Source organism: Bufo gargarizans, chromosome 2 (genome assembly GCF_014858855.1).
Source record: "Bufo gargarizans isolate SCDJY-AF-19 chromosome 2, ASM1485885v1, whole genome shotgun sequence".
Lineage (NCBI taxonomy): Eukaryota > Metazoa > Chordata > Amphibia > Anura > Bufonidae > Bufo > Bufo gargarizans.
In genome coordinates this window covers 266,399,919-266,415,193 of record NC_058081.1, presented here as the reverse complement: position 1 = coordinate 266,415,193, position 15,275 = coordinate 266,399,919, and the positions used below count along the sequence as shown (strand labels likewise).

The window sequence follows — 15,275 nt, the reverse complement described above, 5'->3', positions numbered from 1 at the left end:
TGCGCGCGTTCACAGGAAATCTCGGCTATCGCGGGAGGACGCGTATATATGCGTCCACCCAGAAGAGCAGGGCCGCCGCCAGGACGCAATCCTGCGTACAGCGGTCCTGTAGCGGTTAAAGAAAAAAAAAGAGACATTTGCCAAAAGGGGGCATAAATGTGGTTTGACAGTAGCAGTTTATCCGTCAGTAAGCAGCTTTACAAAAGTCGCACATCATTATGAAAAAGTCGCATGTGCTATTAAAAAGTCTCATAAGATAAGCATTGTCCTCACTGGAGTGAAATTGCGACTTTTTTTGCGACTTTTTTGCAACTTTTAAATAGTCCCAATAGTAAATCTGTCTAGAGATTCATTTACATAAGAAAACGAGCATAGTGCAGAGCAGAAAAAAGTCGCAAATTTGTGCGCAGTTTTAGCGTTTGGGACTTTTTGGGGGACTTTTTCACTCTATTATTTTGACCTGAGCTAATGATAAATCTGGCCCATAGACTCCAGGTGATGCAGCTAAGGCTACTTTCACACTCGCATTTGGTGCAGATCCGTCTTGTATCTGCGCAAGACCAATAATGCAAACGCTTGCATCCGTTCATAACGGATCTGTTTGCATTATTCATTCAAAAAAAGTCTAAGTCAAAACGGTCCTGACTTACATTGAAAGTCAATAGGGGACGGATCTGTTTTTAATTGCACCATATTGTGTCAGTGAAAAACGGATCCGTCCCCATTGACTAACATTGTAAGTCAGGACGGATCCGTTTGGCTCTGCATAGTCAGACGGACACCAAAACGCTGCAAGCTGCGTTTTGGTGACCTTCTAAAAAACGCAACAGATACCAAACGCAGCCAAATTAATGGATTCTGAACGGATCCTTATCCATTCAGAATGCATTGGGGCAAAACTGATCCGTTTTGAGACGTTTGTGAGAGCCCTGAACGGATCTCACAAGCGGACCCAGAAACGCCAGTGTGAAAGTAGCCTTAGCTATGACGAGACGTGCACCTCGTCATAGATGTGGTGCATCCTCCAGCAGTCCAGAGGATATCAAGACCACCGCAGAAAGTGCCTGTCTTGATAAATCTGCTCCGTTTCTTTGAAACTTCATGAATTGTTGAGGGGGGGCCCAGGTTACCCACTGCTTTCTGCTTCCTGATGTCTCTGAAGACAAGGCCCACTTAGCCAATCACTGGAGACGGAGCCAGTGAATTGATCGGCTGAGTAGTCATTTCCTCCAGGTCAAAAGTGATCAGGAAGCAGAGAGCAGCTCCGGACCTCTGGTTTAAAAGTAATTTTTCTTCGCTTGACAACCCTTCTAAATGTATCCATTACATAAATAAGACCAGTAATTGTAATAAATATTTTGATGACATTTTGTGGTTTTGTTTTTTTTCTTTTAGTTTTGTGACTTCATCACAGTGTCGTGGATGAGGCATCTGGTTGGAAAAGTTATTCGAGTGTTAGTAGATTACATGGATTATGTTCCCATTTGTACGAAACTGAAATCTGTTCTTGAAGTACAAAAAGAATGGGTAGAGATCCAGGAGATTTTAGGTAAATTAATAACATCATCTATGTCACACCTCAAAAGAATTGTGATAAAATGATTAGACCTCAGTTTAAGGGCTCATGCACACGAAGGTATTTTCTTTCCGTGTCCGTTCTGTTTTTTTGCGGACCGTATGCGGAACCATTAACTTCAATGGGTCCACAAAAAAAAACGGAAGTTACTCCGTGTGCATTCCGTTTCTGTATGTCCTTATTTCCGTTCTGCAAAAAAATACAACATGTCCTATTATTATCCGCATTACGGACAAGGATAGTACTGTTCTGTGAAGGGCCAGCTGTTCTGTTCCACAAAATACGGAATGCAAATGGATGTCATCCGTATTTTTTGCTGACCGCAAAATACATACGGTCGTGTGTATGAGCCCTAAATCACTATAAATTAGAAGATTTATTGGATAATTGTAATTAGCGCAACTGAGAACTGACTCTCTGCCTTCCTGGAGCCATAACTTTTTTTTAATTTTTCCGTTCACATAGATGTATAGGAGGTTGTTTTTTTTTTGCGGGACAAGTTGCACGTTCTAGTGGCACCATTTAATATTGCATACAATGTAGTGGGAAGCTGAGAAAAAATCCAAATGGTGGTGGAATTGGGAAAAAAAAACATGCAATCCTACCTCCGTTTTATGGGTTTTGTTTTTATGGTGTTCCCTATGTGGTAAAGCTGACCTATTGCTTTGATTCTCTTTCCCTTTAGTAAGATTGCAATGATACCACATTTATATAGTTTTTCTTGTGTTTTAATACTAAAAAAAAAAAAAAAAATTATTTGCATCGCCATATTCTGACCCCCATAACTTGTGTATTTGACATCTTGATCACATTTTATTCAACTTTTTTCGGAGGGGACGTGACAAAAAAAAATGCAAATCATACATTTTGGTTTGTTTTCCTGTCACAATGTTCACCATATAGGATAAATATGTTTATATTTTAATAGTTTGGAAATTTTGGGACACGATGCATATGATCTTTATTTTTTTAATGTTTATTTCTGTTTATTATTATTATGGGGAAAGGGGGTGATTAGCATTTTTATACATTTTTTTTTAAATATTTTGTAAAACTTTTTTTTGTCTCTTAAACTTTTTTTTAACCCCCCCCCCATTTCCCCCGGGCACCTGAATGTGCAATCATCAGATTGCCTTTCCCACACAGTAATGATATTTAAAGGGCTTCTGTCACTCCACTAAACTCTTTTTTTTTTTTTGGTCTCCCTAAAATCCTTATGCTGCGATTTCTCAATATATATAGCTATTACTCAGTTTGGTTCAGTAGTTCTATAAAAAAAACGGACTTTTATATTATGCAAATTACCTCTCTAGCAGCAGGTAGGGCGGCTACCTGCTGCTAGCAGCTGCATCCTCCATTCATAATGACGCCCCCTCCTCATGTTTTTCAACATCCTCAGTGCGCCTGCGCCGATGACGTCACATGTACACCCGGCGCAGGCGCACTGAGGATGGAGCGGCCGAGCGAGCGTCCTCCACTCAGTGCGCCTGCGCCAACTGAAGACCGGCGCGAGATTTAAAACGCAGACAGGGCCAGTCAGAGGACGAGCGTGTCCTCTGGCCCTGTCAATCAACATGAGGAGGGGGCGTCATTATGAATGGAGGATGCGGCTGCTAGCAGCAGGTAGCCGCCCTACCTGCTGCTAGAGAGGTAATTTGCATAATCTATAAAAAAAACTGACTTTTATAACTACTGAACCAAACAGAGTAATAGCTATATATATATTGAGAAATCGCAGCATAAGGATTTTAGGGAGACCAAAAAAATAATAATGAGTTTAGTGGAGTGACAGAAGCCCTTTAATACATTAGTGTGTGGGGAATTCTGTATATTCCAATACAGTGCTGCCACCTGCAGGTCTACATTGGAATATACTTGTGAGATGCCTGGTAGCCTTGTACAGGCTTCAGCCTATCACTACTAAGGAACACCTTCCCTGGTCTCAGTTAGGGTCCATTCACACGTCCGTTGTTTCTTTCCTGATCTGTTCCGTTTTTTGCGGAACAGATCTGGACCAGATCGGTACCCATTCATTTTCAATGGGTCCTGAAAAAAAATCAGACATTGTGCTGTCCGATTTTTTTTTTTTTCAGGACCCATTGAAAATGAATGGGTCCAGATCTGGTCCAGATCTGTTCCGCAAAAAACGGAACAGATCAGGGAAGAAACAACGGACGTGTGAATGGACCCTAAGGGGAAGGCGTTCTGGCGCTCCTCGGGAAAGCCCCCTTAGATACCATGGCCACAACTGACCACAGCATCTGAGGAGTTATGTGCATAGTTATATAGTTAAGGCTACTTTCACACTTGCAGATCCGTCTGCATTATATTATAAAAAAAATTCTAAGTGTCAAAGTAGCATCAGACGGATCCGTCCAGACTTTACATTGAAAGTCAATGGGGGACGGATCCGTTTGAAAATTGAGCCAAGGTGTGTCATATTCAAACGGATCCGTCCCCATTGACTTACATTGTAAGTCTGGATGGATCCGTTTGCCTCCGCGCGGCCAGGCGGACACCCGAACGCTGCAAGCAGCGTTCAGGTGTCCGCCTGCTGAGCGGAGCGGAGACTGATGCATTCTGAGCGGATCCGCATCCACTCAGAATGCATTAGGGCTGGACGGAAGCGTTCGGGGCCGCTTGTGAGAGCCTTCAAATGGAACTCACAAGCGGAGCCCCGAACGCTAGTGTGAAAGTAGCCTAATACGGTTGAAAAAAGACATAAGTCCATCAAGTTCAACCAAGGGATGGGTGGGAACGCAAATTCCAGAAGGAAGTGAAACTCAGATTTCTACACGTTTTCATAAGCATTAATGTAATTTACTTTCAAGAATTCATCTAAACCCTTTTTAAAACTGTCCACTGTCCCTGCTGTGACCACGTCCTGAGAAAGTCTATTCCACAGATTCACAGTTATTACAGTAAAGAAGTTTTGACGCTTCTGGAGACTTAACTTTTTCTTCTACACTTGGAGGCAGTGCCCCCTTGTCTTTTGAGGGCATTTGACATGGAACAGTTTTTCACCGTATTTCTTGTATGGCCCATTTATATATTTGTATAGGTTAATCATGTCCCCCCCTTAGACATGTCCCCTCTTCTCAAGGCTAAATAAATGTAATTTTAATCTTTCTTCATAACTAAGACCCTCCATGCCCCTTATCAGTTTAGTCGCTCTCCTCTGTACTTTTCCCAGCTGTAGTGCATCCTTTCTATGGACTGGTGCCCAGAACTGAACTGCAGATTTCAGATTAGGCTGCACCAACGCTCGGTAAAGTGGTAATATTACATCCCTGCCACACGAGTCCATGCCTCGTTTAATGCATGAAAATATCCCGGTGGCCTTAGAAGCAGCTGATTGACATTGTATGCTGTTATTTAATCTACCATGTGATCAGTGTTATTGCTGATCGCATACATTAGCCCTGGATGTCTGCTGTGTGAAACAGCAGGGACTCGGCGCCATCTTTAAAGAGACAACATCCGTGGTACATATACCACGGTTGTTTTCAAGGTGTTAAAGGGGGTTTTCAGAATTGCTATGGTTATGCTCATGTAGCTTTTTATCTCGGGTACATTTTCCATGAGCTTTTTTTTTTTCAATATGGACTCTTCTGATCTGTTTTCAGCACGTAAATAAATTACTCTGGTTTGTTCCATCCTGTATATATCATTTCCTGTTTCTGCATCCAACCAAACCCATGATGCCACAGCTCCAGCACTGTACCTAGTAACACCCACCTAGTTTTTAGCTTCTCCCACCAGCTAGTTACATAGACACTCCCCTATCACAGTCCCTAACACCCAGCTAGTTTATAGCTCCTCCCACTAGCTAGTTACATAGACACTCCCCTATCACGGTCCCTAGAAATACCCAGCTAGTTTATAGCTTCTCCCACCAGCTGGTTACATAGACACTTCACTATCACTGCCCCTATCACCCAGCTAGTTTATAGCTTCTCCCACCAGCTAGTTACATAGACACTCCCCTATCACTGTCCCCAACACCCAGCTAGTTTATAGCTCCTCCCACCAGCTAGTTACATAGACACTCCCCTATCACATCCCCTAACACCCAGCTAGTTTATAGCTCCTCCCACTAGCTTGTTACATAGACACTCCCCTATCATGGTCCCTAACAACACCCAGCTAGTTTATAGCTCCTCCCACCAGCTAGTTACATAGACACTCCCCTATCACATCCCCTAACACCCAGCTAGTTTATAGCTCCTCCCACTAGCTTGTTACATAGACACTCCCCTATCATGGTCCCTAACAACACCCAGCTAGTTTATAGCTCCTCCCACCTAGCTAGTTACATAGACACTCCCCTATCACATCCCCTAACACCCAGCTAGTTTATAGCTCCTCCCACCAGCTTGTTACATAGACACTCCCCTATCACGGTCCCTAACAACACCCAGCTAGTTTATAGCTCCTTCCATCAGCTGGTTACATAGACACTTCACTATCATTGTCGCTGTTGCTGCTTTGACACATCCATGGACATAACATCACAGGAAATAAGAAAAAGCTACATGGACATGGTCATGTGACCACAGCCCTGAATGGAATATAATAGCAGTAAAGGTAAAATAAATATATTACAGCTACCTTCATATATAATTATTTTAAAAGATGTTTATGCAAACCGGACAACCTTTTTAAAATCATATAAATGGTTTAATTGATTTTCCTGCTTATATATCTATTGTTTGTAGGTAACCCTCGTCCACTGAAGCATTTGTGCCGGCTTAAACTACGTAAACTTTTTGGTTTGGAGAAATTACAAAACCTGTCATCCGTGAAGAGAGTTTCTGTGCCTCCTCTCCTGAAGTCCTATTTATTGTATAAGGAATATGATCTATATGGGAAAGGATTGCATTTTGACACATGATGAACTACTAAGTGTACTTGCATGTCTAGAAGTTAAAGGGGTTGCCCCATCTGGGACTTTGATGGCATATCGTTAGGATATGCCATCAATGTCATATAGGTGCAGGTCCCAACTCTGGGATCTTCTCTTATCTCCGGGACGGGCCGCCAGAGTTAACAGAGAGCTGCCGCGCATGTGCAGCCACCCTTCGCTCACCTCTATGGGAGGTCAGAGAGTACAATTACGTCACCAATAATTCCAGATCACAGTATTTGTAGGGACGCTAAAATAAAATAAGAAACAACTTTATTCTGCTATTTACGTAAAATGGGGGAAACTACCCAAGGATAAATTCTTATCCAATATTACACCTGGGAGCTATCACAGTATTATGTGACTATTATGCTGAATACATGTGTATAAACATAACCACATTCGCTCCAGTACCTGTTACTAAGCGTAACCCATGGTAACTGCTCAAAACACACTGTATATCTGTGATATATATCTCCGGTATAATACCACTAGTGAGTAGAACAGACAAACGAACATATAACGAGCGCGCCACCTCTCACATGTGGCTGCGGCCGCACCAGTGCTGGGAGCGCAGCCACATTTGAGAGGTGGCGCGCTCGTTATATGTTCGTTTGTCTGTTCTACTGTTAGTAATCAATATTGGCATGAGTAGTGATGAGGCTCCTGAGGAGGTTAGGACACGAGAAACGCGTCGAGCCAGCGTGGAGCTACAGCCAGTGTTAGCAGACCAAATTTAGATATACCAGACAGCGTCAATAGTAGGGTCAGTTCAGTAAGATAGCAGGGGTGTTGGACAATGTGCCTAATACCAAGAGGCATACCATACCTCGCTACTACCGATCCTCACTAGTGGTATTATACCGGAGCTAAATATCACAGATATACAGTGTGTTTTGAGCAGTTACCATGGGTTACGCTTAGTAACAGGTACTGGAGCGAATGTGGTTATGTTCATACACATGTATTCAGCATAATAGTCACATAATACTGTGATAGCTCCCAGGTGTAATATTGGATAAGAATTTATCCTTGGGTAGTTTCCCCCATTTTAAGTAAATAGCAGAATAAAGTTGTTTGTTATTTTATTTTAGGGTCCCTACAAACGCTGTGATCTGAGGTCAGAGAGTAGCCAAGTGCATGCTCGGCTAGTTCTGGCAGTCCATAGTGGTGAATGTAGAGGCGGATGCGCTTGCGTGGTGCACCCCTCCTTTTAACACTGTGGAACTTCTAAAATGAGCCGAGTGCTATATGCTATCAATGTCCCAGATGAGCCAGCCCCTTTAATTTACAAATTGACATGTTTTTGTAAATATTGTGGCTTTTTATAGGGGCCTGCATGCTGCCTTTGAGGTATCTTGAACATTGTTACAAAAACATTTTACAACATGCAGATGTACAATGGGCAAACCTGGGGGAGTTAGTAATACCCAGATCTACTTTTGTTGCCAGTAGGAGAGCTTACTGCATACGAATGTATTATTGTGATCAAAAGTAACCATGCTTTATATTCCCTTAAGTGGCAGCTACAGGCAGATAGCATTTCATCATTTAACTTGACAGTTGTATAAAAGCAGAAAAATAGAATCTTAGGGGGTCATTTATTAAGACCAGCGTATTAGACACGGTTCTTAATAACCCCTATATCTGGCAGGTAAATCCGCCGAAGCACCGATTCTAAATGTAAGACGGCTTCCTTGCTGGCTTACATTTAGACCATTTTCAACTTTTAAGCCAGGCGTACAAAATGATGAATGTGATGGGCCTGTCGGCTATATATAGCTACATCTCTGTATTGCTATACAGCTATATCTGTATACACGGTCATAGAGGGAAGGCTGACAATCACTGATAGGACCGTCTCCCTGACTTCAAAGCCCAGAATGAGTATGAATTTAAATGTTTAAATTACAGGTTTTACTGAGTCATTTCCCATAAAACTATACATCAGTCTGCTCAGCTCCTCCTGCTCTATAACATGCTGCCTGCAGCTGAGACACCATGTTCAACATGACAGGTTCTCCTTAAGTTTCTATTTACAGGGAGTCTGACAGTGGTAGTTAGGGTCCAGTGAGAGAAGGAAAAAACATACCTTTTGTGGAGCTTTATTAATCAAGAGTAGTGTGAATATGAACTTTTCTTATCCTGCTGGTCAATTATCAGAGTGAAATGCTCTCTGCTCACTGCATTGGGCTCATTCACCACTCCTCCCCTCTAATTTCAGTGACAACTGTAGCTCTGCCTCAAGTGCACTTGCAGGACAAAATCTAGCAGGATAAAAGTTCATATTCACACTATTCCTGATGATAAAAGCTTCCAAAATATATGTTTCTAGTGCTGTCAGCAATTTATTTTAGCATGGTCAAAACTGCTGACAGACTCCCTTTAATGGGATAGCGTGGATACAAGAGGATTTAGGCTTTATTCGCACAGTCAGTGTTCGGTCAGTGATTATGAGCCAAAACCAAGTGCAGCTCTAAACACAGAAGAGGTGCAGATCTTTCCCTTATACCTCATGTCTGTGTAGGATCCACTCCTGGTTTTGGCTCACAATCACTGATGGAAATCACTGACCAAACACTGACTGTCTGAATAAAGCCTTAGATTACCTGATTCCTTACCAATGCTTGTGGCTGAAAAGGCAAAGTGTTTCTAATAAGATATTTGCAAACTCATGATCAGTACTATAACTGGATGTTTAGTGAGAATATTAGCACCAGTAGATACTGTTATTGAAGGGGTTTTCGAAGGCTATAAACATCCATATGTGACCGATAGGGGTCCATCTGTTGGAATCTCTTCAGGTCACATCTCCTTTCTATCATCCTCTTAGCTGCTCCACATAGCAGATATCCAAAAAATGGATGCAAAGGGGTATCAACATCCATTTGCATCCATTTTACACATATCTGTCACTGTCTGGTTTTTTTTTTATGCCAGATGTGGAAGACCACGCTTTTGTGTCCGGACAATGAAAGATGGATTTTTTTTTTTTTTTATTTTTTTTTTACCCTGATGACTATGTAAAATGGATGCACACAGATGCCCTTCAGTAGTTGGCATCAATTTCCATAATTTTTTTGTGGTATCAATTAAACTGATCTGCTAGAAACATGGTGTGAACCCAACCTAAATTAACATGCAAAGCTTCCTAAAGATTGTGTTTTTATGGTGTAATGATGAATAATGAGTTTATCAGTCTATGTTTTAGCTATAGATATAGCTGAATGTTTTTTTTCCAGTTCAACCATTAGGATAAAAACATCTTGTGAAGCTCATATGTAAAAGGCAAGCTGCATCTTGTCAATTGGGCTTTATAATCTGTCGTATTTCTGATTAAATCAATTTTGTTGTATTGCATCCAGCGTTTACTTTGTTTTATAAACTATGACACATTTAAAAGCAGCAATAATTTATTGTACAAAACATGAAATACATGTACAGATTAGTACATTTGTACAGGTAACTATATTTGTGTTACTTTTGTATTCAGTTTTATCATCTTTTCTCTCCTTATCCAATTGGATTGTTTCATAGAAGTGATTTTAAGACCTGTTTAGGTTTTATTGTCAAAATCTCAGTCTCGATTATACATATAAGCAGTGCAAGAATATGAACTTTATTAAAGCACTATTATCATCATTATATTGTCAGTACTGCATCTATTAAGCACAAATCTGATACCTAAATATGCCCAATGTAAGGAAAGCATTATATGGAGACATGTCTGCTCTGCCTGTAAGCCCAAATGGCACAAAACTTTTTGCCTATCAACAAACTCATAATTATGAGTCTGCTGTATTCATAAGAGCGCTCACCATTCTCAGTGGTTATTGAGGGTTTTATGTGCATTTTGTCAGTCGTGAGTACATTCAACTATGATGGTCTCATATACTCAGGATCCCCGATTCCCTCCCCAACCCACAGTTCTGTGCCTGCTTCTTATTAACTAGCACAGGGTCCTGATTAGTGTCCTACAGTAGGTGAGCTTGCCATATTCTTACAGGTTAAATACTGTTAAAGGGGTTGTAAAACACTGAAAAAAATTCTTACCTATTCATAGACACATCACCACTCTGCCCATTTATTGGCTGACAGCGGTCACATGCATATATACAGATCATGTACACATCAGATACATTGACTTGTACAACTCTGTTATATTCAGTTTGGTATTATTCTGGTTAGCCAACTCATCTCGTTGGTTATCTGCTCTGTCTCTGTCACTTTTATTATTTTCTATTTATACCTGTGAACGTTATAGGAAGGGACCACTGACCAGTTGTGGCCCATCATTTAGGGTGGATCGCAGGTAGGGACAGTGGTGCGGGTGAAGTTCAAGGCCTCACTGATCCCTATCGTGACATCACCACTCCTGCACTATTAACACCCTGTACAGCCACCTTTTTTTTTTTTTTCCTGTTGAACAACCCCTTTAACATTCATCTGCTGCTTCTTGAGACATGAAAACTGACAAGGATATAGCTATGCCCATGGACATAATAACTAACTTTTCACACTGAAAAAACCAAGCAGTGCTATTCCAAATCACTGTGTGATACCACTAATACTTGAAGATTTGTTCAGAGGTAGAGTCTCTGCTTTCATGTGTGTGGATAGGCAGACTCCCTCTTCTCACAACTTATCCCTTTACCTCACAAGGTCTCAGCCTCAGTGAGAAGGCCCAATGATGATCCATACTGTCTCACTGTCATTATTTATTTTCAGTGAGTACAGAGATTCTGAACACTTACAAGCACTGTAATAGTCTGGTACAGGTGGAAAGAGTTGTCTGATGAGAGGATAAAGAGGAATTTGATTTAACAGGGTGTTTTCCAAAGTTTATTTGTGCATGTGTTACTGATTTATCAAAAAATAGGTAAGAACCATTCAAATAGTCCTAGCAATCCAGAAACCAGTGTTTGGTGTCAACTCTTAAAGGTCCCTTTACATGGGGCGATATTACAGTAGGTTTTCTGGAAGGAAGCGATCCTTCCCAAAAATCTGCTGCTCGCTGGTGGAAGAGTACCGCTGCATTTACGTCCAGCGATCTCCTCCTCAGTATGGGGAGGTGTGATCGCTAATGCCATCGCTCTTCCCCATCCCTCTTCTGCTGTTGCACGATCTGCTGTCAGGAAACGAGGATTTTTGTGTTCATACAAATGATCCAATTACCTCATGAATGAGAAAAACAAAAGAGACCCAAGGCGTCCCAGGGGAGGGTAAAGGACAGTGCCCACCTAATATGACCACAGAGGACAACCTTTATTTGTAACTCGGTACAAGCTCCTGAGTATAATAGAAAAAGAACAAGAAAATGGGGCTCATAGTACCAAAAAGTTAAAATATATGCTTTATTTGAACATAATTAAAAAATATACATAAGTAGAGAGACAAGTAAATATTGTGCCATTCAAAAAGTGAATGGGAGCAGAGAAAGAGCTCCACCCTGGGATAGCACACAGGTCAATTGTAAAGCAGCTATGTATGGATCAAGGAACAATACTGGGTACAATGACCAACCTATGACCCGACAAAAAGGTGAAGACCAAATACATAGGTGAGTCAGTGGTCAACAAACAGACCTGCACGGCAATAAAACAGGGCATGTTTGGCAAGTGCAGTATGAAAAATGAACAACAAACCACAGTGGAGACCAGGTGTAGTGGAACACCAAAGTCAGAATGCCGTGCAGGTGATGGAAGAGCAAAAAACTCACCTAAAAAAGGACCATGTGCTAAGTTACCCAGGATGGCGCTACCTCATGAATCAGCATTTAACTCGTTCATCGGGTAATCGGCAGTACATTTACACTGCCAGATCATTGATACCAAGCATTACTATGAACTCTCGTTAGCGATGATCTATTCGATTCTCGGCCCATGTAAAAGGCCCTTAACTAATACAGTAACTGATACCACTTCTTCTCAGGGATGTGGTACATAGGATGGGGGTCACCTAATGACTCCCACAAGTGCTGCTAAGAAATGGACCAAATACACCAACAGATTATCTGATCAATTTAGTCCAATCAGACCAATAGTTGGTGTGTAAAACAAAAGATCTGTGTGTGTAAACGGCCATCTGACCATGATTGGTCAGAAAATCTGTCAGATAATCTGTTGGTGTAACAGACTATTGCTAAGGAAAATAGGAAATTATTAATTGGAAGGTCTAATCAATAATTACAAGGTGCAGTTATTTTTAAGCTTTGGTATGTTTCTTTGTAAAAGATACCACTGCGATAATATCAGAAAGGTTCTATAAATTGTTAAATTAGTTTCCAGAACAGCCAGTTGCCTTGATGCATTATTAAACCACTTTAGGCTATTTGAGATCATTGTGTCCTCCAGATGTACAACATGGAAGATAAAACATAATGTTCTGTCTGTGTACAAAGGGTGCATGGAGCTTCAGTTCCCAAGTTTAGTCAAATAAAGCTGACTCACTGTGTACAAAAAAATCCTGCAATCTTTGCTAGGGTGAAATATGAATTGATTGATACAATGTACAGGGGACCATTTGTTTACCTAGACAATCCAATTGTAGCAAACCTTCAACTGTGAGCAGGGCTGATGTTACAGCCTCTGAATGTAAAGAAGAATGTCCCCATTGACTGAACACAAATACTATGTGACACAAAGTACTTTAAGGGACATTCTGATTTCGCAATATTGATAACCTATCCTCAGGATCAGTGGGGGTCTCACTCTTGACACTCTCACTGATCAAGTGTTTGAAGGGACTGTTCTCTAGTGTGAGAGCTGCATTCTTGTGTTTACTTGCACATAGTCTACATTGTATGGGTGGTTCAGGGTAATTACAGTTTCCATTCTCTTGACTCGGATGAATATCTGTAATTACATTGCATTGCTGCTACAATGTAGACGGCATGCGAGTAAACATTGAAAAGGAGGCAGATCTCGCACTAGTGCTGCAGCCCCTTTAAGCAGCTGATCAGCGGGGGTGCCAGGAGTCAGACCTCCACCAATCGGAAATTGATGGCCTATTCTTGAGGATAGATCATCAATTTCATGAAACCAGAAAACTCCTTTAAAGCGTTTCACATCAGTTGTACATGTATGACGCTGGAGCGATGGGTAAACATGGCACCCGCTTGCGCATGCGAAAACAGCAGAGACCCTCAGCTAATGAGTACAACCCGCAATAATGCCAATCACGGTCATTAAAGCTTTTAGATGCCGTGATCAAGTGTGATCAAGGCATCTAAAAGCTCAAAAACCCAGAAACGCGCACTTCCGGGCTTCTTACCGGCATCCTCTATGGCCAATGAGGATGTTGGTAATTGAATTCAATATGCTGGGTTTCTCTGAAGAGACCCAGGGTATTGAAGCTGTAATTCTTATTTTGGCCAGCAGGTGGCAGCCCAACATAAGAAACGAGCAATTCTATAAGAACTATGATGGTTCAGAATTAAAAAAATAATAAGTTTTGTATAACATAAGCTACAATACCATAAAAAAGTAAAAAAAACTGTTAAAAATATATAACAAATTAAACAATATAAAAATTTAAATCACCCCTCTTTCCGTAGAATAACAAAAAAATAACAAAAAATATAAACATTATGGGCATCACCGTCTGAAAATGCTCGTACTATTAAAATCTAAAATATTTTTCCAATATGGAGAATGACGTAACGTAAAAAAGGGTCAAAATGGCAGATTCACAGTTTTTTCATCACTTCTATTACCCCAAAAAACTGTCACACACACTCCAAATTGGTATCAATAAAAACTACCCCCACACGGCTCAATAGATATAGCTATAAAAATTATGGGGGTCAGAATATGGTGATGTAAAAAAAAAAAGTTTTAATTTATTTTTACACTATTTAGACATAAAAAACCAATACATATGTGGTATCGTTGTAATCGTACTGAACTCGAGAATAAAGGGCACAGGTCTGTTTTGCCGCAAACAGAACACTATAGGAACAAAACCTGTAAAACAGTAAAGGAATTCCATCTTTTTTTTCCAATTCCACCCCATTTGGAATTTTTTTACCTCTTCCCACTACATTGAATGCCATAATAAATGGATTGTATTGAATGAAAAAAAAAAAAAAGTTATGGCTCAAGGAAGATAAAGAAGAACGAAAACGCAAAAATTAAAAAAAAATTAAGGTATCCTAAGGGCTCTTTCACACGAGTAGATGCCGTGCGGGTAATCTGCTGCGTGAAAGAGAGCCAAGGCCCGTCCCGGACAGCAGGGATGCGGAGCATTAACATGATTGATAATGCTCTGTGCCTCTCTGTGACCTTCTTACTACAAAATGACGGTGAGATAAAGTTGTCACCGTGATTTTGTAGTAAAAAGGTCACAGAGAGACACGGAGCGTTATCAATCATGTTACTGCTCCTTGTCTCTGCTGTCCGGAACGGGGCTTGGCTCTCTTTCATGCAGTGGATTCCACGCACGGGATCCGCTTATGTGAAAGAGCCCTAAGGGTTAAAGAAGTTGGCCACTTTATAGCTAATCTTAATAAAGTATGTAGTTTAGGAAAACATGGGCATGGCTTAGTAGGAAAGAAGGCCTTGCCTAAGATGCAATGATGAGGACCAAATTATACCAGAATTTTAGTGCAACTTGTAGGTGCACCAAATTTATCATCCAGCATCAGCCACTGTGGTAAATTTGGTGCATTTTAGTACATCTAGTCCAAGGGGGTGATATATCAGATGCATACAAAATGGAGTCATTTTGCCTGTTTTGTGAAGTTTCTTCACCAAATTTATGATGTATATGTGGTTTGCTTCATGCCTGGCAGTT

At 40.9% G+C, this 15,275-nt stretch overlaps 1 protein-coding gene across 4 annotated transcripts in view; it reads left to right on the top strand.

Moving 5' to 3' along the window:
• ASB15 (ankyrin repeat and SOCS box containing 15) overlaps positions 1–6,741 on the top strand; it is an 83,146-nt gene extending 76,405 nt beyond the window's left edge. For all 4 annotated transcript variants that reach the window (XM_044276945.1, XM_044276944.1, XM_044276941.1 and 1 more), the window contains 2 exons: positions 1,396–1,549; positions 6,295–6,741. In XM_044276945.1, coding sequence (XP_044132880.1) covers positions 1,396–1,549; positions 6,295–6,470 — 330 coding nt within the window. In that variant the 3' untranslated portion in view covers positions 6,471–6,741. The remainder of the gene's footprint in view (positions 1–1,395; positions 1,550–6,294) is intronic.
• Positions 6,742–15,275: the final 8,534 nt, after the last annotated feature.